The sequence below is a fragment of the Dermacentor andersoni genome, chromosome 4 (genome assembly GCF_023375885.2).
Source record: "Dermacentor andersoni chromosome 4, qqDerAnde1_hic_scaffold, whole genome shotgun sequence".
NCBI lineage: Eukaryota > Metazoa > Arthropoda > Arachnida > Ixodida > Ixodidae > Dermacentor > Dermacentor andersoni.
The window spans coordinates 32,885,492-32,910,526 of NC_092817.1; the positions used below are offsets into that span (position 1 = coordinate 32,885,492).

General features: G+C 51.9%; 1 protein-coding gene across 2 annotated transcripts in view; it reads right to left on the reverse strand.

The window, feature by feature from the left end:
- LOC126536892 (teneurin-m-like) overlaps window positions 1-25,035 on the reverse strand; it is a 33,951-nt gene that overhangs the window by 1,870 nt on the left and 7,046 nt on the right. Inside the window, exons 2-10 of one of the 2 annotated variants that reach the window (XM_050183933.3) lie at window positions 9,476-10,246; window positions 7,680-8,298; window positions 6,731-6,916; window positions 6,311-6,665; window positions 6,140-6,166; window positions 5,825-5,944; window positions 4,574-5,751; window positions 3,710-4,506; window positions 1,074-3,618 (exon numbers count right to left, since the gene is read on the reverse strand). In XM_050183933.3, the coding sequence (XP_050039890.1) occupies window positions 1,074-3,618; window positions 3,710-4,506; window positions 4,574-5,751; window positions 5,825-5,944; window positions 6,140-6,166; window positions 6,311-6,665; window positions 6,731-6,916; window positions 7,680-8,298; window positions 9,476-10,225 (6,577 nt within the window). In that variant the 5' untranslated portion in view covers window positions 10,226-10,246. The remainder of the gene's footprint in view (window positions 1-1,073; window positions 3,619-3,709; window positions 4,507-4,573; window positions 5,752-5,824; window positions 5,945-6,139; window positions 6,167-6,310; window positions 6,666-6,730; window positions 6,917-7,679; window positions 8,299-9,475; window positions 10,247-25,035) is intronic. The other variant, XM_050183935.3, reaches the window with a different exon arrangement.

Below are 25,035 nucleotides of genomic sequence, written 5' to 3' on the forward strand. Positions count from 1 at the left end.
CGAGCGAGATTAACTTTTCAGTTTTGCACCACTACTATGCGAAGCGTTGCAAGACTGATTTTCGCATTTGACAACCGATTCAATAGAAAAACATAATTTTGGCACACATTGAGACGGCAGCATTCAATGAAGCGACGAAAAGTCGTCGTGTGGGCGCCTACGGCAACATTTGGCACATTTAACGAAAATTGTTCATAACGAAAACTACCACTGAAATTCGAGGCTGCAAAGGCATGATTATGAAAGTAGTTAATCACTCTCGAATAGCTCCTGTCCCCTGCATGTGTGGGGTGTGTTTCGCGCGTCATCGGTTGCGGCCGCTCGTCCACGTATAGAAAGGCTTTCACCGAAGCTACGCAGTACACTCGGACGCTTTGTCATGACTGACCGAATGCAAGTTTAAATGGGCGCTGTGCTCTCTCGACGTCAACTTATCCTCGTGCCGTCGCGGGGAACCCTGTTTGCAACCCAGAATGCAGACACCTAAAGAACGTTGAGCAACTATAGAGAACATATGAAGGCGCTCCTCGAAATCTCAGGACCTTCAGTTACGGTTGGCCTGGTTGTCTTGTAAAACTACACTTTTAAATGTTTGCATACTGGTTTACGAACACATGTCTCCACCATGGTCCACACGTAGCTAAGTTGACGTCATACAAATCTGGCGCCCACTTATTTCGGCGAAATTCGCACTCACCCAGACACGACAATGTGTCTGACTGTATTGGATAGTTTCTGTGAAATGCATTTTAATGCAGTGAACTAGTGTCCCAAACCGTTTACACTCGAGATTCAGCACGCAGATGGATGGGATCAGCGCTATTATTATGCTAATGTATATGATCGTTTCCATGATGGCGTCTTTGCAGCCTTGAACATCGGTTGTGTTTTTCTCTTCGGCTGTGAAGTGAATACAGGCAGCTCAATCTATTCAGGCTCAATCCCAAACCACGCTAGCTTAATCTAACGACAATATATACTACTACGACTTTCGGCACCTCAATGCTCGAAGTGCGACAAACGAGTCGCTTCGTTCCCTTGCAACATTGTGCTCGCCCACTGGCCCATCTTACCCTGGTCGGAGTCTCCGGCTGGCCGCTCCGGGTGCAGGTTAACGGGGTCGTTGCGGTTGAACTGGTAGAGGTGCAGGTCCCGCACGTCGCGCAGGCGCAGCGCGTGGTCCCACTGCGGCGTCATCCAGCGGCCCATGAGCGAATCGTAGATGCGCTCGCCGAAGTGCACCAAGCCCGTGAGTGGGTCGAGGATGCCGCCGCGGAAGTCCACCGGTACATACAGCAGGGGCGCCGAGTCGTAGATGATGTGCCCGTACGGTCCACGGTACACCTCCTTGAGCGCGTCTCCGTGGCGGTCGAAGACGAGCGTCGGGCTGCCCGCCTGGTCACATGCCACATAAAAAGAGTCCCTGTTGACGCGCAGCTGCACCAGGAAGCCGCGCTCGTCGTACAGCAGCGTCATGCCACGGCCGTCGGCGTTGTTGTACACGTGCGTGACGAGCGTCGGCCGTGCCGGGTCGGCGTAGAAGAATTGCGTCAGGTTACCGAGGTGGTCCTTGCGCATGGCGAGGCGGCCTCGCGCGTCGTAGAAGTAGCGCACTTCGTAGCGACCGCGCCGGGGCCGCTGGGCGCGTACCAGCTGGCCCCGCGTGTTGTACGCGAAGCGTTCTTCGCCGCGCTGAACCACGAAACCACGGCCATCGACCACGAACGGCGTCTCGCCGAAGCGAAGCACGTGGTCGCCGGCATCGTGTAAGATCTCGATCTTGTTGCCCATGTATTGCATGGTAACGATGTTGCCGCCGGCGTCGTAGCTGAAGCGCCAGTGGTCCTTGCCAAGCATTTCCGTCAGCTGTCCGTCGGCATCGTACGAGAAGTTGTGTGTCCGTAGCTGGACACCTCCGGCTAGCCGCATGAGCGTGCGCGTCTGAGCAACTCGTCCGCGCGTGTCGTACTGCAATTCCATGCGGAAGAGCTCCTTGTCACCGACGCGCAGAGTAGATTGCTGTAGCCGGCCCAACGTGTCCAGGTGGCGGCTGAAAGCGGCCGTACCGTCCGAGAGCGTCATGTTGCCGGCAGTGCCGTCCCGTGTGATCCGGAACGCGTCCAGCTGCACGAGGCGGCCTCCCGCCGAAAAGGCTAGCTCGGTCTCGGGGAACTGGAGGGTGCCCACGCGCACGCCCAGAGCGCGCATCCTCATCCGCGAGTCGTAGCGGTACTGGAAGTGCGCCGTGGTCAGCTGGAACTGGCTGTAGAAGCGTGCCACGCACTGGCTCAACAGAGGCCCGTCGTAGAAGTACTCGTGGCGCACTTGCACGTCCTCCTCGCTCCAGCTCTCGGCGCGTACTAGGCCGGCGGCTGTGTAGTTGCGCTGCACCTTGCCTCCGCCGAACACGACTTCGGTCGGCTGCGCCAGGGCGTTGTAGCGGTAGAGCACGCGACCCCGGTCTCCCGGGAAGATGCGCAGCAGTGGTAGGCCTCGGTCGTCCAGGTGGAGCACGTAGGCGCCCGACCCTCCGGGTGCCGTGTAACTGAGTCGGTAGAAGCCGATCGATGCAAGTAGTAGGAAGGCGTGGCGCGCGCCGTCGCGCGGCGTGCGCACGTGTTCCAGGCCGCCATGCTCATCGTATCCGAAGGCGAATGCGCGGCCGCTGGGCAGAAGTACGCGGCTGGGTTGACTGGCTCCGGCCTCGTAGGCATAACGAAGCGCGCTGCCGTCGGCCGCTCGCACCTCTACAAGGCGGCCCAGTCGGTCGTAGGCAAGCGTTTGGGCGAGCGGTCCGCGCTGCCAGCCGCTGGGCCGGCCCAACCGGTCGTAAGCGGCGTTTAGCGGCAGACGTGAACCTCCCGTAGGCAGCCACTGGACTGGCCGCGCGAAGCTGTCGTACTGTACGACGAGCAGTGGTCGTCGCGAGCCGTTGTAAATGATCTCACGTGCTGCCACCCAATCGTACTCGGCCGTCAAGTATTGGCTGCCGTTCACCAGGAGCGCGCGTTCTACGGCGGAGATGGCGCCTTTGGCTAGCTTGAGCTCGTAGCGCCACTCGAGCCGGCGGTCGCTGGGCTTGCCGTCCCAGAGCAGCGTCTGGCTCAGCGGCATAGGGAACATGCCGGCCTGCACGGGTAGCAAGTGCTCGAGGACGCGGTGTGGTCCGGCTTCCCAGAGGAGTGCGGCTGCCTTCCAGGGCGTCGAAAGGAGCAGGCCGCCGTACGGCCGCGTCGTTGTCGTCTCAGCAGCCATGCCCCCTCGGCTGCACTGTACGCTGCCTGGCCGCACGGTGATCACCTCGAGCGAGTCACCGACGGACACAGATGCGGCTCCCGAAGGAGCTAACGAGAACGACAATCGACGCACAAGTCCGCTGGGCGTCACCAGCTGACTCAGGCGGCCGGCCTCGTCGTACGCGTAATGGAAGGTGGCGCCGGTTACATCGTACCGGCTGGCTAGGAGGCCGCCCGGTCCATATAGGAAGTGCGTCTGCAGCCCGTCTGGATCTACGAACGACTCGAGGAGCTTGTCTTGTGCCACGTGCACCCGGCACTTGTGTCCTCTCGCAGTCTCGATTGTGTGCAGACTGTTGGCCGAGTCGCGCAAGAAGGCCACCTGCGCAAGAGACAAGGAATAATCAGTGTATGTGCATGCCTAGAACAATGCAGCCTTGCCAGCTCATATAGTGCAAGCGTGATCTTTGTACCTTGTTTCCGGACGTGTCGGTAACAGCGCTGAGCTTGCCGAAACTGGTGTTGACGTTGTAGAGGAACGTGTACTTGGCTTTTCCGGTGAGCAGGCTTCTAGTGACCACATGCTGGCCGTACTTGTTGAACACAAACAGCTCATGGCTGTCGGGCTGCGCGATCTGATACTCCTGCTGTTCGTCTGGCTCCGGAAGATAGGGCAGCGCTGAGAACACCTGCCGGCGCCCCAGGTCTGCCACATGGACCACGCCATCGCTGGTGGCTGCCAACGCGGCCACGGCACGAAGCTCGCTCTCCACAGCCAAGGTGGCATTGCCCGGCGCACGGCAGCCCTCACGCTGCTGATGGCATCCGGCGAAAAGCGTGAGCGTGCCGTCGGGCGCGAGGGCTCGCACGGTTTGACGGTCGGTCTCGTCCACTTCGGCCACGTACAGTTCACCCGTGGGGCCGAACGCAAAGCTCACTAGGGCGCCCAGCGGGTTACTGTCCTGTTCGCCCTGTGGACAATAGACGGGTTGGCCGGCCACCACGAGGAGCCGTTGGTCGGCTGTCAGTCGGAGCACCATGTGGTCGTCGATGAAGTGCAGAGAGTTGTCGAGCGGATTGATGGCAAGCTCAGTGGGCCACCGCAGCTTGGCCTCGCCCACGGGCAGCGCTCCGGCGCACGGAAACGGTCGCCAGCGTCGGCGGCCTCGAGGATCGCCGATAAGCGTGTCGATAATGCCACGGCTGTCAACGACACGGATGCTGCTGCCGTCGGCCACATATAAGCTGTTGTCTACAGCAACGGCCAGCCCTGCGCCCGAGACGAGCGAAGATGTGATATCTTAGGCTGTTGGTCGCCTTGCACATATACTACTTACCCTTCGGATAGGCCAGCTTGGCCTCCAGCGCAGGCCTACCGTCGCCGCAGTTGTCGCGGGGCAGGCACCTTTCGCCACTGCCCACGACTACGTCGAAGTTCGAGTCCGGGTCGTCGACCTTGTCGAGCGAGTGGACGCGCAGCACCTGGTAGCGCTCGGGATCGGACACGTACAGGTGGCCGTCGGTGGGGCTGAGCGTGAGCTGGCACGAGGCGTCGCCTGCACCGCGCAGCCGCAGCACGGTGTACAGTTGGCCCTCGGGCGTCACGCGCCGCACCAGGTTCAGGTCTGCCAGGTAGACGCTGCCGTCGGGGCCAGCAGCCAGCGCCGAAGGCGCTAGCAGCCGTTGGAGCCGCGCGGGGCCTCCGCTGCACTCGGCTGCGCTGCACAGTAGTGGGCGCGGCTCACCCGTTCCGGCCAGCAGGGCCATGACACGTGGCGCTTGTGCTAGGTACAGCGCCGACCCGTCGCCCTTCTGCAACACGCCTTGCTGGAAGTTGTACCGGTGGTGCACGTCCAGGTTCCAGCCGCCCAGCTCGGACACATCCATGTCGTGACCCGGCAGCGTGGTCGACTGCGTGCTCCAAATGGGTTGGTCGCAAGAGGTGTACTCGTAGCCCAATGAGACGAGCACACGCGCCAGCCCGTAGACCTTCTGCTTGTAGACGTTGCGCTTGTTCCAGGCAAACGTGTACTCGATGTCCGGGTCTGCCTCGAAGATACGCTCGAACAGGATGCCCTCGACTACGATGCGCAGGTGCACCAGGCGCAGCTCCTGAGGGATGATTGACGGCGTGAGGCGCAGGTGCAGCGTGGCCAGGTATCCCTGCGCCTGACCGCTGCGGTACACGAGCTGCAGCCCGGATCCGGGTACCTGCAGCGTCTCCTGCAACTCGCGACTCTCGGCCAGCACGGCCGACCCGCCGCAACCGCCGGTCGGCCGCGCGCTCTGGTACAGCACAGGCTGCATGCGCTGGTACGAGTGCGCCTCGCAGGCGGCCTGCTGTAGTCGGCGACCGCCCTCTTCGGCCGGCTCGCCCCCCAGCACCGCCATCTCCACGTGGCCCATGACCACAATGGTGTTCCAAGGAACGAGCACAGTGCGCTTTATGGGATGGAACGGGTTGCGCTGGAACTGTAGCGTCACTGCGCCGCCGCCGTTGACCAAGATGTCGAACCTGCGCAGTTCGAAGGAGGTCCGTCGTCACCGCGGAGAACCGGCGTGTGCGCGCGCGTTGCTTCGCCGCTCACCATCCGTCGTTGCGAGTCAGCGTGAAGCCGAACTGCGGGTCCGTGGCGACGCTGACGCGGATGCCGACGATACCATTGCCTTCCTTGCCGGTGACCCTCCCGCGAATCACTGACACTCGGCTGGAAAGGGCGCGCCAGTGTAAGACGCCCGCGGGCCCTGGCTGATGCCGGGGTGGGGTTTTAGGGGTTAGGGTGGACAAGAGACACACGCGCCCCCAGCGGCAGGCGAGCTGGGGGTCTATGGGGTCAACACGGAGCGAGACAGAGACAGGACAGGACACCAGCCAGACGGCAGCCCCGCGGGCGCGCACTCACCTCTTGGCGAAGGCGCTCCAGAACTGGCTGCGAGGGGGGAGGGGACAAGCCAACAGTCAGGGCGCGGCACGCTGGCGGCGCGCCGCCGCACACAACACACAGGGACAGACACAGAGACTCCGTGTGACCACCACAGGGACGAGACAGACAGACGGGCGCTCGCGCACTGACCTCTCGGAGTACTCGTCGCGGTGCGAGTAGCTCTGCACGCTGTCCTCCTCGATCAGGAACTTCATGCGCTGGTAAAAGGACGCCGTCACGGCAGGTGGTTGCTTGCGCAGCAGGATGTCCTGCGGCTCCGGCGATGAAAGGCAGAGCAGGCTCTCGCTGCACTCGGGCCGGTAGCAGCACTCGCTGTCGGCACAGTCCACCAGGCCATCCTTGTCGTTGTCCGCCTTGTCGCTGCACTGCGTCTCCTGCGGCACGCTGCAGTCGCGACCTGCCCAGCCGGCCAGGCAGGCGCAACGCCAGCGCTCACCGTCGCGAACGCACTGGCCGTGGCTGTGGCAGCCCTCGGGGCAGCCGTCTGCGAGGATAATGGCCTGTGTACAGCTTCTGCGTATTCGCGCGCGCGCCTCCATGGAGGTGTACCTAACGTGCAATGCTGGCCCATCCATCCCTGGATGCACACGCAGGTACCGTTGTTACACTGGCCGTGTTGCAAGCAGCGCTGGTCACACTCGCGCAGCTCGCACCGACCGCCAGTCCAGCCCGGCTCGCAAGTGCAGTGACCTTCTTCACAGCGGCCCCGGGATCCGCAGTCCAGTTCACACTTGGCTGCGTGTGAAGACGGAAAGTTGAACTAATCCATTGTGTGGAAACCATCGACGGTGATTCTAAACCTAAGCGAACAGCCTAGCGCTTCTATAAAGCTAATCGCTTATGCTATGGAGTATATTTGCTACAGTGATGATACTTACGTAGCGCTCATCGTTTCATTACGTAATGTGGGCGGGAACAGAGCCGTTAACCAGCACATCTGTGGCGGTAGTATAGGTGGCTTTATATACGTATAAGTCGATTCGTCATATGTGTGTTGTCTCCAGCGATGTGACCGCCGATGTGGAAGGCAGCTGCCATCCTCCTCTCCCAGCGAAGCCCTCTTTTGCAGCCGCCACTAGGAGAGAGGCTGGCGGGAGGAGAGGAGATTCTGCTTTATAACGACATGCTATTTGACTAGGCGTGACGAAAGCGGTGACGTCAAAATCACCGCCGGTTACTCGGGAGAATCCCCATTAGATTCTAGGGCAGTCGGGCAAGGTAGCACGACAGTGCACCGACCTTTGGTTCCGCCCGACCACTCCACACTAACATCTAAACTTTCAGCCCCCCCCCCCCCCCCCCCCGGCAAAGAACGCGCCTTGCAAGTTGGTCACTCGGCTGCGGAAGCGCGCGCACCCTTTGCATCGGCACCTCTGTATCGGCGGTAAGTCCGACCACCGAGAGCCAACCACGGAAACGGGCGAAAGAGGCATCGAAAGCTTTAAAATACGTTGCGCTAAGCGCACGCGGGCATCGCTCTGAGCGCGTGGACACGCACCCCGGCTGCAGTCGTCGCCAGTCCACTGTTCGAAGCAGACGCATGACTCGCGCTCCAGGTCGTAAACGCCGTGCGCCGAGCAGTCCGGCAGGCAGCGGCTGAGCCGCTCGTCGGCGTCGCTGCAGTTCGCACCGCGCCACCCGGGCTTGCACCAGCAGCGGCCCTGGACGCAGGCGCCGCGGGAGCCGCACTCCGGGTCTGGGCAGTCGGGCCGCTCGCAGTTGTCGCCGCCGAATCCTGGCTCGCAGATGCACCGGCCGCGCACGCACCGGCCGTGTCCCGAACAGTCGGGCAGCTCGCAGAGGTCGTCACGCACGGCGCACTCGGCGCCTTTCCATCCGGGCTCGCAGCGGCAGCGCCCCTGGACGAGGCGGCCGTGGCCGCTGCAGAGCACGGGGCAAACGCTGTCCGCGCAGTCCAGCCCGATGTACCCCGGGAAGCAGTGGCACTGTCCCAGGCGGCAGCTGCCGTGGCCGTGGCACTGGCTGGGGCAGCTGGTCGGCACGTCCCGGGCAATAGCCGGCTGCAGGGCTAGCGACACCGGTAGCGGGTCGTCGTTGATCAGCGACAGGAACCACGTGCCGGGTTCCAGGAAATGAATCAGGTCAACCTCTTCCAGCTGCGAGCAGGCAGCGCGCAGGCGCGTGGCACATAGTTAGCCGCGCGCTGGTTACGCATGCATGAGACCACTCGCGTGTCTTGGTGCAGACGACGTTTTAGAGCTAGTTCTTCGTATCATGTCCTCTCGATCGTTCTAACGCCCTGCATTCACACAACCTTGTTTAGCCACAGTGTCTTTTGCGTGAATATTTCTTTATTAATTATTCAGGAACCTGCATCGCCCAGCTGGGCATTATTGTAGTGGGGTCGAAATAACCAGAATGAAAACAGGGAAGCAAACAGGCACAGCTGTCACTTGAACATTCAGCTGAAAGCATACATCTTGCAAGGTTGAGGAAAACATCGTTGCGGAAATACACACGACACTCGTCTCCAACTGTTGTCTAATTATATACGCGATCTGTTCTCGTTGACGGTGAGTGACGCGAAATGGCGATGCGGAACCACAGAAGCAGTTTTATCTTTTAGAAACTTGCTTCATGTGTACTGTTTACAGAGTTTCTCGCAGATCACATGGATGGAAGCTTCTTCTTCCTGAACGTTTTCCCACATTGCGAATTTTCACGGAACTTCGTTTGGCTGAGGTGTTTAAATAGTCATGCGTCATATAGCTACGAGCTAGTCGCATTAGAAAAGGGATAAGAGGGTCGTCACTGCCGTATCTTGATGGTATACCTTTAACACCTGTAGCTGTTGTGTCACTCGGTATTTGCAGCGAGTTGTTCTTAGGGCTCATTTCTATGATTCCTATGACTTGTCGCTATGGTAATCTGCGTAGCTCAAAGACAGGCGGGCTACCAGCTCCAATTGCTAGCCGGTGGCACAGCAGGTTCTGCTTCGCTGGCATTTTATAATTTTTCTTTTTCGAAGCTGATTTTAAACAATATATGTATGTCAGGATTTCCTTCATGTTCTCTCCATAACCAGTATGGATGGTTAGGCTCGCTTCCGTTAGAATCACTCTTGGGTCCCATTACCTTAGTCCAGCATACAACAGTGCACTGAAGTTCTTGTCGTGTACTGTACCGATCTGCTCTAACCCTCGACTACAGGAAGTGTTAGTGTATTCTATTCTAAAGCTACATGTTTACGACGTCAGGCTATACCAGTGATACCGCTGCAGAAGACATGAACACGCTGGTTACACGACGGAGCGGCATGGGCCGTGCACTCACGACTGCCGACCGGTGTCCCCCTGCTGTGGCCACCACTTCGGCCACGTCGCGGGCGGTCAGCGATGGCGGCTCGTTACGCCTGGCCAGCAGGGCGAGCCGAGCGCCCTGCGGCGCGGTCACGTTGAAACGCACGAACGCGGCCTCGGGCTGCTCGAAGCGCACGTTCCAAGCGTCGTGCGCCTCCAGGTGATGGGTGAGGCGGGCGCCCAGCTCCACCTCGGTGTATGCGTCAGCCTGCGCGGGCGGCCGGCACGGCTCCCGCGCGGCAGGTTGCTGCTGATTATGCTGGTGCTGTTGATTGTGCTGCTGCTGGTTGTGTTGCTGTTGCTGCTGGTTGTTGTTGTTGTGCAGGTGTGGCGGAGGCGGCGCGGAAGCGGACAGGCTCTCGGCCGCCGCGTCCAGCAGCACGCAAGGCTTGGCTGCAGGTCCGGCGGCGGCCACGTAGGCAAGCGCCGCGGCCAGGGTAGCCGCGAGGGCGGCCAGCGCCAGGCAGGCCCACTGCCAGCCGCTGCGCGGCCTTAGCCGCTGGGTGAGCGCGGCCGCGAGGGAAGTGGAGGCGGCTGGAGGTGCCTCGATGATGAGCTGCGGGTTGACACGGCTCGCGGCCGGCGGCACCATGGGGCCTGTGGTCTCGCTGTAGCTGGGCGGCTCGGCGTACGCGTTGCGGGGCGGCACTGCGGGCGCCGGCTCCGGTGGGCTCTCGGGCCATGACTCGGAGCTCGCGTACGGCCGCCGGTGCAGGGAGTCCATCTGCGACCGCGGCTGCACGCCCTGCGAACCGAGAGGGAGAGAATGTGTGACGGCGTCCTACTGGTGGCTTCGCTCGGCTATATCGGTGCGCTCGTCTTGCGCAAGTACGCGAAGTGCTACTATAGTACGTGCCCCGAGTCGTACACAGAAGCAGGAAGCCAGACATATGCGTACCGAGCTGGGGTGCAGTCATCTGTCCTATTCAATGGCCGGTCCTTCTAAGACTGGCCTGGGGCTGAAGCATCCCCAGTGACTGGTGAAACCTTACAACCTGAGCATCACTACAAACGGCGCCCAAAGCACGGGCTCCGACAAGGCGCGCTGGAAAACGTCGGATACGGAGAGAAATGTTCCCAGTGGGGAACGATCCCCGTCGTCTACAGGGCCGACAGTGCTGTGCCGGCATGTCGAGTGAAGCTGGTCCTCAGTTTGCGCCTCGGTATCTTAATGTTCTGTCGTTCTTGTTTTGTTTGCTTGTTCTGATTTTTGATTTTTTGACCTATCCACGACGCGGTGGTATTGGTGCGTGAGGACTTAGCATGAAAAAAGTGTACCGAAAACGTTTTTCTGCGCGAGCATCTCTTCGACAAACACAGCGGCGTGTGGGACTGTGACAAGCAATGCGCGCAAACACCGCGTGCATGTCACACAAGAACAAGCAAGCTATGGCGTGAAGCCATCTGTGCGTTCTTGAGGAAACTCGGGAAGAGCCCGAAGATAGACCGCATATTCTTCATGATGCAACGTTTTCCTATCCTAGTCTTTACACATGATAATACAAGAGTGAAGGAGCGCCCATGCAGGAGTCGCACTCTCAACTTATTACCACTGCTCATCATGGCGCTCATTATGACAAATGTTACTAAATGATGTCTAAGGTGTTTAGCAGCAGATGAAAACCAATGATGCTAGTTGTAACTTCATCTTTCTCATCGTATACGTAGTTAATCTCGTTGCGAGGCTGCCTTCTAGTTAACTTCACCCGCACAAGGTGTCCGGAATACCGGTCAGTGCAATGCCAGACTTACTAAGCCATTTACACAAATATTGTCCCGACACGCAATTGATGATGGTGGCGTTGTGGCCGTTTTACACTTTGGCATGGTGGTGATCGCCGATTGCTAGCACAACAGCGTTCATTACGGAAGTAAGGGGGAGACATGCTTTATTGAAGAACGGGCTAAAGGAGGAAAGGGAGGAGCGTTGCTTGCTGCAGGCGGGCCCTGTTCTTGCAAAATCAGTCGGAAACTGCTCCGCCCTAGCGCCACCTGTCAAGTGCGGTAGTACCTGAAGTCCGTCACAATACATCCAGTAACACAACTGACGAATATTGGCGAGGACGAATCTGAAACGGGGCGTAATTCACAACGCACACATTTGAATAAAACGTGTCGAAAGGTCAGGGAGGCGAGAAGCCAGGGGGTCGGTCAACTCTAAAAATTTACTTATGCTGCCCCCCCGCTGCTATGATGTGACCATGTCGTCATGTGCCTTGCAGCAGCCCTAATGGAAATGGAGAATTAGAGCTGCTGAGACACCGCGGCGGGTTCTACATGCTTATTTGAAGGGGGACTAGAGATAGGGAGGCCAATAAGACAGGTAGCATGGTGAGGGTGAAATGACTTATACGATGTACAGTTCACTAAGGAGTGCGCATACATGACAAATCACAAAAAAGAAAAGGTAGGGTGACTGGTGTGTCTGTCAGAGTACACGGTGGAACGCTCCATAAGTTAGCACCAATGGGTTTTCTCTGGAAACTAGTGCGTTGACGTATACGTAGCTGACCCTTACGTCTCGACAGCAGAGGAGCAGGACAAGCGGCGTCGCCTTTCTCAAAAAAAAAAAAAGCATATATTCCTACGTCGCAAACAAGCGGTTTCACTTTTTGACTGAAGCACCTACTAATTTCGACCAAATTCTTTTTGCGTTCGACTGACCGAATGCAAATAGCAATACAAACCGGAGCGTAGAATCAGAGAGCGAGTATTTTTGGGGGTAAGTACAAAGCTGGTACGTGACGTTGTAAATGAAATGGTCAGCTCTGAAAGGCGATTCGAGACTGCACGCAGGCATTGAAATTTCATGTGTATACCGCGTAGTCCTTCCGCTGTAATTTACCTGCTTCACCTGCCGGTGCTTCACATCTGTGATGTGTTTTCACTTGTTCTTGAACAAGAATGAACACAAACAAGCGAGACTGAGCCGGTGAAGCGCTGGTGAAGTGCACCTGTTTGTTCAGTCTTGCGCTTCACCTGCGCTTCACCTGCTCAGTCTCACTCGTTTGTGTTCGTCCTTGCTGAAATGGTTTCCTCACGCTAGCCAAGAAAAGATGGAACTTCACCAACTATCCCGATTTGAAGCTTTGCTGACTCGACTTTCGTTCATTTCGTGGTAAGAGGTTTACTTACAAGAATAGAAAATGAAGGGCAAACTTCGATTGGAATTCCGCGCCTGCCGAAGCCCTAGCGCAGTTACGACAATGTGACGTCACGGGATTTAGAGTACTTTCAGGTATTTTGTCCGTTGTGGCCCTGTAAAAATGTTCCCGAAACTTGCTAAGTTCAGTCTTTGACGCCTTTGTAGTTTACCGATGTAGTTTACCCTAACGAATTAAAAAACAAAAGGAAGAAAGAAAAGGCAACAAAACAAAGATGATTCCGAGTAGACATTGGTAACATTTATGACGTCACGGTGGTGCGTGAACTTGCACTGTCACCACCCACCGGCACCCGTATTTTTTGGTCTTTTCTGGCCTTACCAAGTCACTTCTCACAATATAAGAATGACTTGTTTTGTGTCTTGGAAAGCTAATTTACTAATGCAGCTCAACTATACATTTCTTTTCATTCATTTCATTTATTATACCCCTCAGGGCCAAGGGCATTACAGAGGGGGAGTGGTAAATACAAAAGAATGAAGAAGACAAATACAGTTGCTCACATGAGTGTTTATATAGCACCTGTATATAGGTACAATATTAGCTAAGGCTTCACGGAACTGTTCATAATTAGTAAGGCCTACAACTTCAGCGTGAAGATGGTTCCAGTCACGTGAGGTTCGCGGCAGGAATGATTGTGAAAAACTTTTAGTGTTGCATGACAAAATGCCGACTTTGTACCGATGATCAATGCGACGGGATACATAAACTGGATGGGGGATGAGGTGATATCGTAGAGTATGATGATGGTACAACTTGTGGAAGAGGGCAATACGAGACACTTTTCTGAGAGATGCCAGCGATGGGAGGCAAAGATTAGATTTCATGTTAGTTATACTCGCTGTGCGGTTGCAGTTAGCAAGAATAAAACGTAGAGTTATTTTGAACCATTTCGAGGTCAGTGATTAGGTTTTCATGAGCGGGGTCCCATGCTGGAGTCGCGTATTCGAGTTTGGGTCGTACTAAAGTTTTATATAACAAAAGTTTCAAATTAGTAGGTACGTTGAAAAAGTTGCGACGTAGGTAGCCAAGCATGCGATTAGCGTATTTAATTATGCTCTCAGTATGAAGAGACCAGCTGAAGTTAGAAGTGATGTAAACACCAAGATATTTATATGAAGAAACTGATTCCAACGACATGTTGTCAATGTAGTACGACGGCATGGTAGATGCTTTCTTAGACACACGCATGGCGTTGCATTCGTTAATATTTAGCTCCATTAACCATTCATTGCACCAGTTCCCTATATTGGTAAGGTCCGACTGAAGTAATTCAATATCTTCATAATGGGAACAGTGCGAACAAGACGACGACGGAGTGCAAGGACACAGGACGAGCGCTCGTCTTGTGTCCTTTCACTTCGTCGTCGTCTTGTTCGCGTGTTCCCATTATGAATGTATACCAACTCTCCCAACTTTTCACTTTAATTCAATATCATTGGCATTGGCAATTTCTCTGAAAATGACGCAATCATCAGCGAACAGATGGATATGGGAATTGATAAGCGAGGGAAGATCATTAATGTAGATAAGGAACAATAGAGGCCCAAGGAAGGAACCCTGTGGAACACCTGAACGAACCTCTGTAAAACAGGAGTTAATGCCGTTAGCACAAGCAAATTGCGAGCGGTTGAGAAGAAAACACTCAATCCATTTCAAAAGGTTACAGTCAATGTTAAGTTGGTTTAGTTTGTGAAGCAATAGCTTGTGACACACCTTACCGAATGCTTTAGATGTATAGATAAAGCAAGGTTTCATCTGTATAGATATGCATACAAGGTTCATATGTATATAAATCAGGGTTTCATCTGTATGGATATATATATTTATAACAATACAGTTAAGAACCTTGATTAATGTATTATTTAGTGCCTCTTTAACATCTATGACGGAACGCGACGGGTATACAGAGTGTTTCACTTAACTTGGGCCAAACGTTAAATATATGCAAATGCTACGTAGCTGGAGAGAACCAAGGTAATGTCGTTTACCGCCGCTTGGAGATACTCAGATAATTTTCTTGCATTCCATCTAATTAGATAATTAGTCTGAATTAATTGAACAATCAATTTCCCAATTATTATAGTCAGATGAAAAGTGTCAGTCAGAAAATCATAAAGCAACATGAGAAACTTCCGGTTCAGCTTTCTGTTGCTCAATACGTGCTGCATAAGTGCCTCCAGCAGCAAGTCGCGCAGCAATTATGCGTGCATTCGCGGGCACCTTTCACGCTCGGAAAAATACTTTTATGTAGTACGTACTGAGTAACAGAAATCTGTATCGGGAGTTTTACAGCGAAGCTGTTCGCGGCTAGGTTCTGACGGATCTCGTCTCCGTGGACATAGACCAACAATTTTTCATACGTGGATCGATCCCGAAAATAGTGCAATGTCGGGCCGACCCGCGGCGGAGGTGCAGTTCGCCCTTAAGGGGCCCACATACACAGCTTCGCTCATCATCCTTCTTCACAGAGTGGAAGGGCACTTAATTATTTTCATGTTGCTCTACAGTTTTCTCACTGACACTTTCATCTAACTATATTAATTGAGAATTAATTAAGACGAATTATCTAATTATGCGGAATAAAAAAAATAATCTGAGTATCCACAAGCGACGGCAAACAACATTACCTTGGTTCTGTCCAGCTACGTAGCAGTTGCATATTTTTAATGTTTGGCCCAAGTCAAGTGGAGCACCCTTACGGGTATCAACAAAAACGGTATCCACAGCTCGAATTGCTGTGTCCTCGTTTGCTATCGTATTTTCGGACGGTGATGTTTCCAAACACCTGGTAGTATAGCATATTGCTACGAGAGATATATGTAAGAATTTATCAGAGAGAAGATGTTCTGATTTCTTCGAAAAGTTAATTGCCCGGGAGTCGAACCCGGGACCACCGCCTGACCAGGGCAGTCGCTCTGTCAAACTGAGCTGATCGGGATGCTAGCTGTTTATGAGGGCAGGTGGCGCTTACCAGATAAACCCTACCCCCGGCTTTATAAAAACCGTTTTAAAAGAATATTCTACCACTCTCGAGGGTTAATTGACATGCTAGTCTTGTTGTTTCGTATAAACCTTGAATATTGTTACGATACAAATATCTGTTTGTGTTTCTAGACTATACATTATGTAGCCTCTCTTCACTGTTAGTCCACAGAAAATGTGCAAATTCTCAGCGATGCCTTTTTTAATGCGTTCGCATTCTTAAGGCGCTTCGCGGACTTTCCGGGGGTTAACTGTGTTTTAGATAACCAGGTAACTGAGAAATCTGCGAAGTACAATCAATCTTTCTCTACCACTTTCATAGATTATGAAAAGGAATTTGATATAATAAAATACAAACAGTCATGAAGGTATTGCATAATCATTGAGTACAGTATACGCATATGTGATTATCTTGGGAAATATCTACAAAGATTCCACACCTACTTTGCTACTAAAGTAGAAAATTACCTATCAAGAAATGGGTAAGGCGAGAGGACGCAATCTTTCCAATGCTATTCACTACATGCTTAGAAGAATTATTTAGGCTATTAGATTGAGAAGGCTTAGGAGTGAGAATCGACGGCGAATATCTCAACAACCTTCGGTTTGCAGATGACGTTGTCCTGTTCATCAACACTGGGGATGAATTGCAGCAAAGGATCGCGCACTTACCGAGAAAGTGCAATAGTAGGGTTGAAGAATAATATGCAGTAGACAAAGATAACGTTCAATAGCCTGACAAGGGAAAGAGAATTCTTGATCACTAGACAGCCTCTAGGGTCTATGCAGGAGTACATTTATCTATGTTAATTACTCACAGGGGACCCTGATCATGAGAAGGAAACTTATAGAAGAATAAAAATGGGTTGGAGTGCATACGGCAGCCATTACCAAATCCTGACTGGAAGCTTACTTCTGTCACTGAAAAGAGGAGTGTGCAATCATTGCATGCTGCCGGTGCTAACAAATGGGGCATAAATTTGGAGCTGAACAAAGAAGATCGAGAACAAGTCAAGGACCACGCGAAGAGCGATGGAATGGAAAATGTTATGCGTAGCGTTAAAAAAAGAGGAGGCGAGTGGTGTGGATTAGAGAGGAAACGGCGATACCCGGTATTCTAGTTGATATGAAAAGAAAAAAAAAGTTGGGCGGGCCATGTAATACGTAGGGAAGATAACCGGTGGGCCGTTAGAGTTACAGAATGGGTGCCCAGGGAAAGGAGGCGCCGTCGAGGATGCAGAAAAATAGATGGGGTGACGAAATTAAGAAATCAGGTAGCGCAAGACAGGAGTAATTGGAGATCGCCGAGAGAGGCCTTCGTCTTGCAGTGGACATCAATATAAACTGATGATAATGTATGTATCTAACCGTTCTCGCGCCGGCCTGGGTCACATCACGTAGTCTAAGGTCGAATGTTTAGACCACCGGGCTGCTGTGCTGAGGGCACAGGGTTCAAAACAAAATCAACCGTCGTACCAACTTGGGTCACTGAGTATGTGGTAATATGTGAGCATACCTGCCGCTCTTCAACGAGCCTCTTTCACGCCGATGTGGGTCACTGAGGATGCGGGACTGGGCATGTACCGCTCTTCAATGAAACTCATTGACGCCGACTTGGAACTGCCGACTTGTGCCGATCGGTCTGTGTTTGTCTTCAGTGAACCTCTTTAATGCCAACTTGGATATCTGGGTAATGTGCAAGCGCAGGTGTGTGCCGCTCTACAATGACAGAAAGGATCCTTTAAATCTACCTGATACTGGGCGGAATCGAAGCCACGTCACACGGGTTCCTCAAGGACAGCAACCCGACGCTTCAGCAGGCTGCGGCACAAGTTCACTAGGTATGTGCCGCTTTTGAATGAACGTCTCTCACGCCAACGCTTTAAAGAGCTGCGCAATGAAGAGAGGGGGAGAGAGAGAATTACAGAAAGGCAGAGAGGTTGGCCTGAGCTATACCTTGCTCTGGCCTGGTATACTCTACACTGGGGAAAAGGGGCGGGGAGAAAAATGGCTGATGAATGATGATGATGATGATGATGATGATGATGATATGAGGAAGAGGTGCGTATATATAAGTTCACAGCGTTGTGGCATCCCTAAAGCCGTACGCCCAGCCCAGTGGCTTGGAGAAAGGCTATACGCGGCGTGCACGCCGATGGCCGCGCCACTGGTGGCGGCCTTGCGCAGAACGCACGGGAGAGGAGCGAGCCGCGCGCCGTAGCACGCCGTAGTTTGTTGCGTCGCTGATAGTGCTTCTCCGTCTTATGCGTGTTTTCAGAGCAAAATAGGCAACACCCTTCGCATGTGTGGGATGGCCAAAGCTTCCGAAGAATGTCGAAGAAGAATTGTTGCAGGGTGGGGGGCTCAAATACCGGCGAAAACGTGCCGGCGATACGGTTCTAATTATTCCCCGCAAAGCCTCATCTGCAGGAGCAACGGTGGCAATGGATCGTTGCTTCGGCGCGAAATTTCTTGTTCTCATCCTTTCCTTTGTCGTTTCGGTGTTTTTTCTTTTTTATTGTTATTTATTTACTCGATTGTAGTTAGACGCGTAAGCGACGAAGTTCGTCTGCAGTGCAACATGCGGTTGAAAGGCATTTCGCTAAAGTTCGGAATGCCGTTTGCCGCTTATATTGTTTTCCGCTTCTTTACCGCGTTCGGCTAGCTAGGCAGCACGACTGCATGAGCGCATTGTGTTGTATGTTAAAGCTACAGAAGTTTGCAAGAACTGAAATTGTTAGTTTTATGTGGCCCGGTAAATCCTCGCACCAGCTGTCGCGCACTTCATGTTTTTACATCTATTTTATGTGTAGTTTCGCACATGTTTAACTGTTGCTAGTTGCTTCATGCATAACTCTTGATTCTTTTGAGCTGCGAGGTATTCACCCTGCCTCGTTTGTAAAGGGTATAAATCACGCTGTGTCTTATCGGAATGACACCAAGCAAGTGCTTCTTTAACAGCTTTATTCATTTCTCCCGAGGGCATCTTAGATATTGTGGTTTTTTGGGAAATGTGTTTAGAAAATAGGTAGCTCAGGGCGAGAATTGCTGATAGTTGCTGCATATGGTATTTTTGTTCCATTTTTCGCTGATCCATTTTTCGCTGAATAGTTTGCGTCACGTTTGGTAAGTCATCACACCTTGATGCTGTCTGAGCAGACTTAACACGCCGAGTGGTTTGTTTGTTTCACAACGTAGTCGCTTCTTGCAAGTGAATTTTGTACTCACTGAATTATTTCTTATTATGCTTACGCCGAGGACTAAACCCGGCCTTGCCGCCAGCGCTGGATCTAATTTGACTGGCGCTGCTCTGCCTTTAAATATATCATGTGGCACCTCTCTCTAGTAACATTTTAAAAAAGTACTGCAAAGTTAGTCAGACTATAGCTTTGTACGTCTCCAAGCAGCTCCCCTAGGGAATTTAATATTGCAAAAACTGCAGCGCGAACGGCAGTTCATCGGTGGTATACAGCGCTAACACGCGCTTTTATTAACCCGTGCGTTTGGTGGCTTCGTTGACTATAGTGTACGCGTTTCTATCAATAAATTCGCAATTATTCTTCTTCAGGCGACTTTCACTACACTTATTCGGCGGCGTCACATGTATTCATCGGCAGAAAAATCACACCGCGGCATATGCAGACATCGCACCGTGCGGATTTGTTATCTAAGTATGCACTAACGACGGGTGCTTATTATTGCGGTGCAGAAGCAGCATTACGGCAAGGGTAGAATTAAAAAAAAAACACGGTCGAGACATCGCATTAGTCAACAAAATTTGTCGGCTAGTTTACATGAGCTCCACTTCATGTAAATGGTCTTCATGGCGTTTGTCTGCGGGACGCACCTGGCGCGTATGTGGACCATGTTGCCCCAAACACCGGTAACATCTTGTTCATACCCGCTCCCACAGAGGTCTGCGTCTTCGCTACAGCTCTCACCGCAGAAGAAGCAGTCTGGCGCCCGAACAAAGGACAAATCGCAGCCGCGAACTTCAGTCACCCTTGCTGCAAAGCGTTGTCGTCTGCTACTGCTCCCGCGCGTATTGTTGGAAGCGCCCGCTAGGTGGCCATCAGTGGCGCCTCTATAGGCGGTGCACGCGGCCTATAGCGACACTTGTTATCAGGGCTGCGCTGTTTGCATTAGGCCAAGGACCTAAAGGAAACTCGTCTGATAGCGGCCTTTTATGGATCTTTGCAATGGAAGAGACCGGTGGCTATCGTTCTTGCGCGCACGTGGGACAAACGCAAAATGTATGATCAAATGTTTCTCGTACCCTACAGTATTCCCAGTTTGGATTAGTATCACTTCAACCTATCAGATGTCTGTAACGGTTGGCGAATGCGACACCAAGGCGAATCCGGTGCACCATGCTTGTTTGGCTTCTTTTGAGCTTGTGAGGCATACGAAATTTAATTTCTTGGTCCAAAAGTATGCACAGGGTATGCGCCGCTCTTCAGTGAACCTCTCGTCAACTTGGGTCACTGTGTACGTGCCATTGAGTGCGCAGCAAGCGACGCAACAATTCTAGGTGTTCGTACGCACCGGCTCGCCACGCTTCTCGTCTCGGAGGCCACTCGCGGACTTGTCCGCAGCGCCACTAGATGGCGCAGCGTTTCCAGAACGAAGCGCGAGAGAGGAGCTCGGCTCGTGACGCATTTCTCAGCGTTCGCACGCACCGGCGCGTCATGCATTTCAGAGGACACGCACAGGCTTCGCGGCGCCGCCGCTAGATGGCGCCAAGTGTTCTTAGGGAAGATCGAAAGAAGAGTCCCGCTGCAGTACACGCGTCATATATAATTAGTGTCGACGGTGGCAATGCGTTGTGTCGCTACATTGATTCAATGCTAAACGCATTGCCGTCGACAGTCACTGGGAGATAGGTTCTGCCGAATTTTTCGTTACGTATTTGTCGCCTTGGCAGCCACAGAGCATGCCTGTATTATGTCTAGATTGGACCAGCCTTCAGGCATTGTTCCAAGAAACGTTTGTGTTTCTTCAGTGACGACTTAGAAAAGATGTCGGTGCATCCATCATTTAGAGATGATTGGCGACTTTAACGCTTAAAGCAATTTATAGTGGGAGAGAGAAGGGAGGAGAGGCAGGGAGGTTAACTAGACTTGGTCCAGTTTGATACCCTACACATGGGGAGGGGGAGGGGGAGTGAAAGAAAGAGAGCAGAAAGGCACGAATCTCGATCGCACTTTCCCATGCACTAAGCCAGGTGCCGCATATGTAAAATCGGGTGCTCAAATCTGTCACCTTCAGGTACTGTAGAAGAGCTCGAATTGATTTCAGCGCTGATTAGCTGTGAGATTAGACCCCCAAGACGTTGGCTACTTCTGTAAATGGCCAATCGTCCAGTCCATTCAAGGCACACTGGAGAGTGTGGCGTTGTTTATCGAATCGAGAACAGTTGCACGTACAGAATACGATCGATGGCCTCTTCACATCTGTACTTAGCGCACATGGGCGAGCCAGCCATTGCAATGCGATAGTTGTATTACTTAATGAAAGCTACTCCTACCCAAAACTGACACAGCAGTGTTGCGTCATGCCGTGAAATGTTTTTTGGTAACTTCAGTTTTAGTTGTGGGTCGAGGCCGTATAATCGACGGTTATAATTCTGAGGAGTATTCCAGTGACTCAACGTAATGGTACGCGCGATATTGTGAAGATCTTTGCCGCGTCGACTCTTGATAAAGGTAAAAGGAGTGTCGTTGCTCCAGCCTGGGCACATCAGGCAGCGTCATCGGCAAGGTGGTTACTAGCAATGCCACAATGTTGCCACATATTATCGGTGGGTGATTGTTGATGATATATGTTATATGATGATTATTATTAAATGTAGCACTAACCCTTATTCCTTAAGTACTTATTCGTGAACATTGTCTGCTTGCTAAAGTGTATTCTTTCTGTATTTTCATGTTATGTAAGTCTCTGTTATTTGTTATGAATGCATTACTACTTTTTTCATATTGCTTTTGTTCCTTGGAAATTCCTTGAACTAATCCTGTATTTTTTACTCTTGGAATGCATTCTCGCCCCTCCCCTCTGCAATGTACAATTATGTACCTTGAGGGTATCACAAATAAATAAATAAATAAATAAATAAACCCAGTGTCCCAAATTGTCGTGAAAGAGGGTCATTGAAGAACGGCACGTGCCCAGGGACTGAAGTCGACATCAAGAGGGTTTGTTGAAAAGCGGCATATATCCAATAACCTAAGTTGGCGTGAAATAGTGTCATTGAGGAACGGCACATACCCAGTGATACATACCCAGTGACCCAAGTTGGCGTCAAGGAGGTTTGTCGAAGAGCACGACATACCGAGACTTACATACACCCCGCGACCCAAGTGTGCTGACGGTTTGTCTTGAATTTGATTCCCTCAGCACAGCAGCCCGATGCTCTGCCCATCTGACCACGGACTACCCAGTGACTCAAGTTGGCGGCAAAGAGGCACGGACATACATAGAGGCATACCGCAAACTGGGTGAAGTTTCCAAAGCGTTAATGCTAACAGCATTAATAATGATGAGGGAATAAAATATTCCCTTCCCCTTCTTTCCCAATTTAAGGATGCAGCAGTATGCATCGATGGGCACAAGAATGGAGATTTCAGTGACCTGATTAGGGTGTGTAAGAATAGGGGCGACTGTCGGGATATATGAAGTAGCCTGGCATTGAAGGGGGGCTCTTTCCCAACCCTATTGTGACAGGCGACTGCGGTTTATGGGGAGCATTTCGTCACGGCGCAGGGACGGCGTACAGCTCTACGCACTTCTCCCGTCCTCCCACCGGCCCTTTCCAAACGGCTACGCACGTGAATAGCGCCGGAAGCCATTAATCACAACGCGGAATTCGCTCCAGCGTAGCAATCCACTGACCGTTTTTCTTTTCTCCTACCACATAGTTTCATTGTCTGAAAGTCACGCGCTAGCCATGACGTCACCGACTGGCTATCATTACCGCTGGGCGCGGTGGTCGCTCCCCCACCGTTTTCTGTCAGTCCCCCGAGTAACAACGCCTCTCGATTATGGGAGGGGGATCGAGATGGCGGAGGGCAACGAAACAGGGACATTTGCGCAAGCGCTTTTTTCTGACCATAACGCATTCCGTTCGTCGCAGTTTTTCTTTTTTTTTTTGGCAGAATAACTGGCTTTCCTATACATCCTTATGCAAGTTATGTCGGCCTCACCGATAGAGCACATTATTTAGATACTACCAAGGAATACTGATTTTATTTATTTTTATTTATTTAAAAAAGTACTGCAGGCCCTAACGCGGTCCCTAGCAGTAGTGCTAATAGTTTCTACGTTCTACAAGGGAGCGAAACCATACAAATAGAAATTGACCAAGGTGCAAAGTATTTAATGTGAGAAAAGCAAGAAGGTCGGCCGGAGGACCATTGTATATGGCCTACTACTCTCTACGCAGGGGAAAGGAAGGAGTGAGAGGGAGATCGGATGGCGATGATAGTGTACATTGAACTATGCGCACGTGCGATATGCATACATGTTCTGCTCACAACACGTACGTCACAATGCGCAGGCAAATACAACATCAAAAGCAAGAGCAAAACTACGCTATAGGAAAGCTAACAAATAAGAGGAGTGGGGATACACCCACTGTACAAATGAAATAAACCGCGCATGAAATACACAAATTGAAAAGGAAATATCTCGACACCTTAAATTACCAGACGTTCCGTCGCTTTGGAGCTCAGCAGCAATGTCCTAACAGGTGATGATCACAGTTCTTCCACACATTTACCGCGCACTTGATCTGTGCTAGAGAATTACACCTCTGCAATAGGCAAAGCGGGCACTCTTATCGGGTGAGGAAGCTTGACGAGACAGAAAAAAGTAGCAACAACTAAACTGGTGTGTCGACGTCGCTTTCAAGTTTCTGTATAATCCTCACCGAGGTGTCAGGGATTTTGACATCATCTGCTGACATCTAGTTAAAAAGAAGCCTACACTGCCTTCTAAAAGAACCAAATGCTCAACCTGGGAATAACTTATGACTTTCTTTGTGCCAGTACAGCCGATATGTAAAAAAGAAAAAAAAGGAAAGGAGAAAAGAGGAGAAGTACTTTGAAGTTCGTGACGTCTCACTGAGTGTCCCGGCACAGAATTAAAGTAATGAAAAGTTTGAGCTTCACTTACTCTATCAATAATAAGCCTTTCCCTCGAAATATGCATAAAGGTAGAGTTTTGAAAGAATACTTCACCAGTTTAATCTGACCTAGTGTTGTTCTATAAAGCGCCCCTTTAAAGGCATGACTTCCTATAACTACATTTGAAAATTTATTTCAATCATTGAGCTGAGCAAAGCAGCGCTATCCTTTGCGTATTTGGAAAAACATAAGTTCCTTCCTTCTATTTCTTAAAATGATACTAAAAACAGCGCTAGATCAGCCTAGACATGGCAAAGTAGACTTTAAAAATTATGTTTTCCTTTGTCTCACGGGAAAAGGTTGATTGTATCTGAACAAAATGGAAGCCAACTCTCTCCCCCTCTCCCTTTTCTTTTTCATTATTATTATTTGGCCACTCCGCCGGAAAAAGAAATATGTTGAAAGGTGTTTGTCCTTGGTTCGTTTTGAATGCAGCGCACTCTCCTTCGTTTACTCTGTACTCCGTTCCATTCATAAATGTCATTGCTGTGGAAGCTACGCAAGAGGTTCGGTCAAGAAAAGTTATCACTCCGCGCTTTCCGCCCATGCTTCGCTGCGCGTCAACAGCGTCCGCTCGCGCGAGCATGCACGTGAGGCTCCACGCGACGGGTTGCAAATAAAAAAAACTCAAAAGAACAATCAAAATTATCTAGAACAACGCATTATTTAGCAGCCGCATACCACAGCGTGCCTGTTTCTAAGGGTTAAAACTTGTTTCATTCAATACTGAGCCTATATAAAAAGTCAGTTGCGCACAATTGCGGTCAAAAAACATCGGACTATATCCAAGTGCGGACGAAGGCACAGCAAGAAGTCTCTCTAGCCTCCACAACGTTGACATGCTATGTATGGAACGGAGTATAAGCAATAAGCAGCAAAAATGAGCTATAAGACCTAGTAGACGCTGTCAAAATCGCTGATGTCGAGTCGTGCTGGTGCGGGTAGCGAAAGCTTCACTTTAAAATGTTCTTTTGTGAAAGCGTGCTGGCTGTTAGTTTCGTAGTATTGAGTTGTAGCGCGAAGTAACATAGACAGAGAATAGGAGCAGACAGGACGAGCGCTCATCCTGTCTGCTTCCAGTCTCTGTCTATGTCACTTCGCGCTACAATTCACGATCATGTTGCCGTACCAACTCGCCCAACTTTCTATCCTTTTGTTAGTTTCAGCTGTTACCTGGCTTGTAGCTATCGAGCTATCCGCAC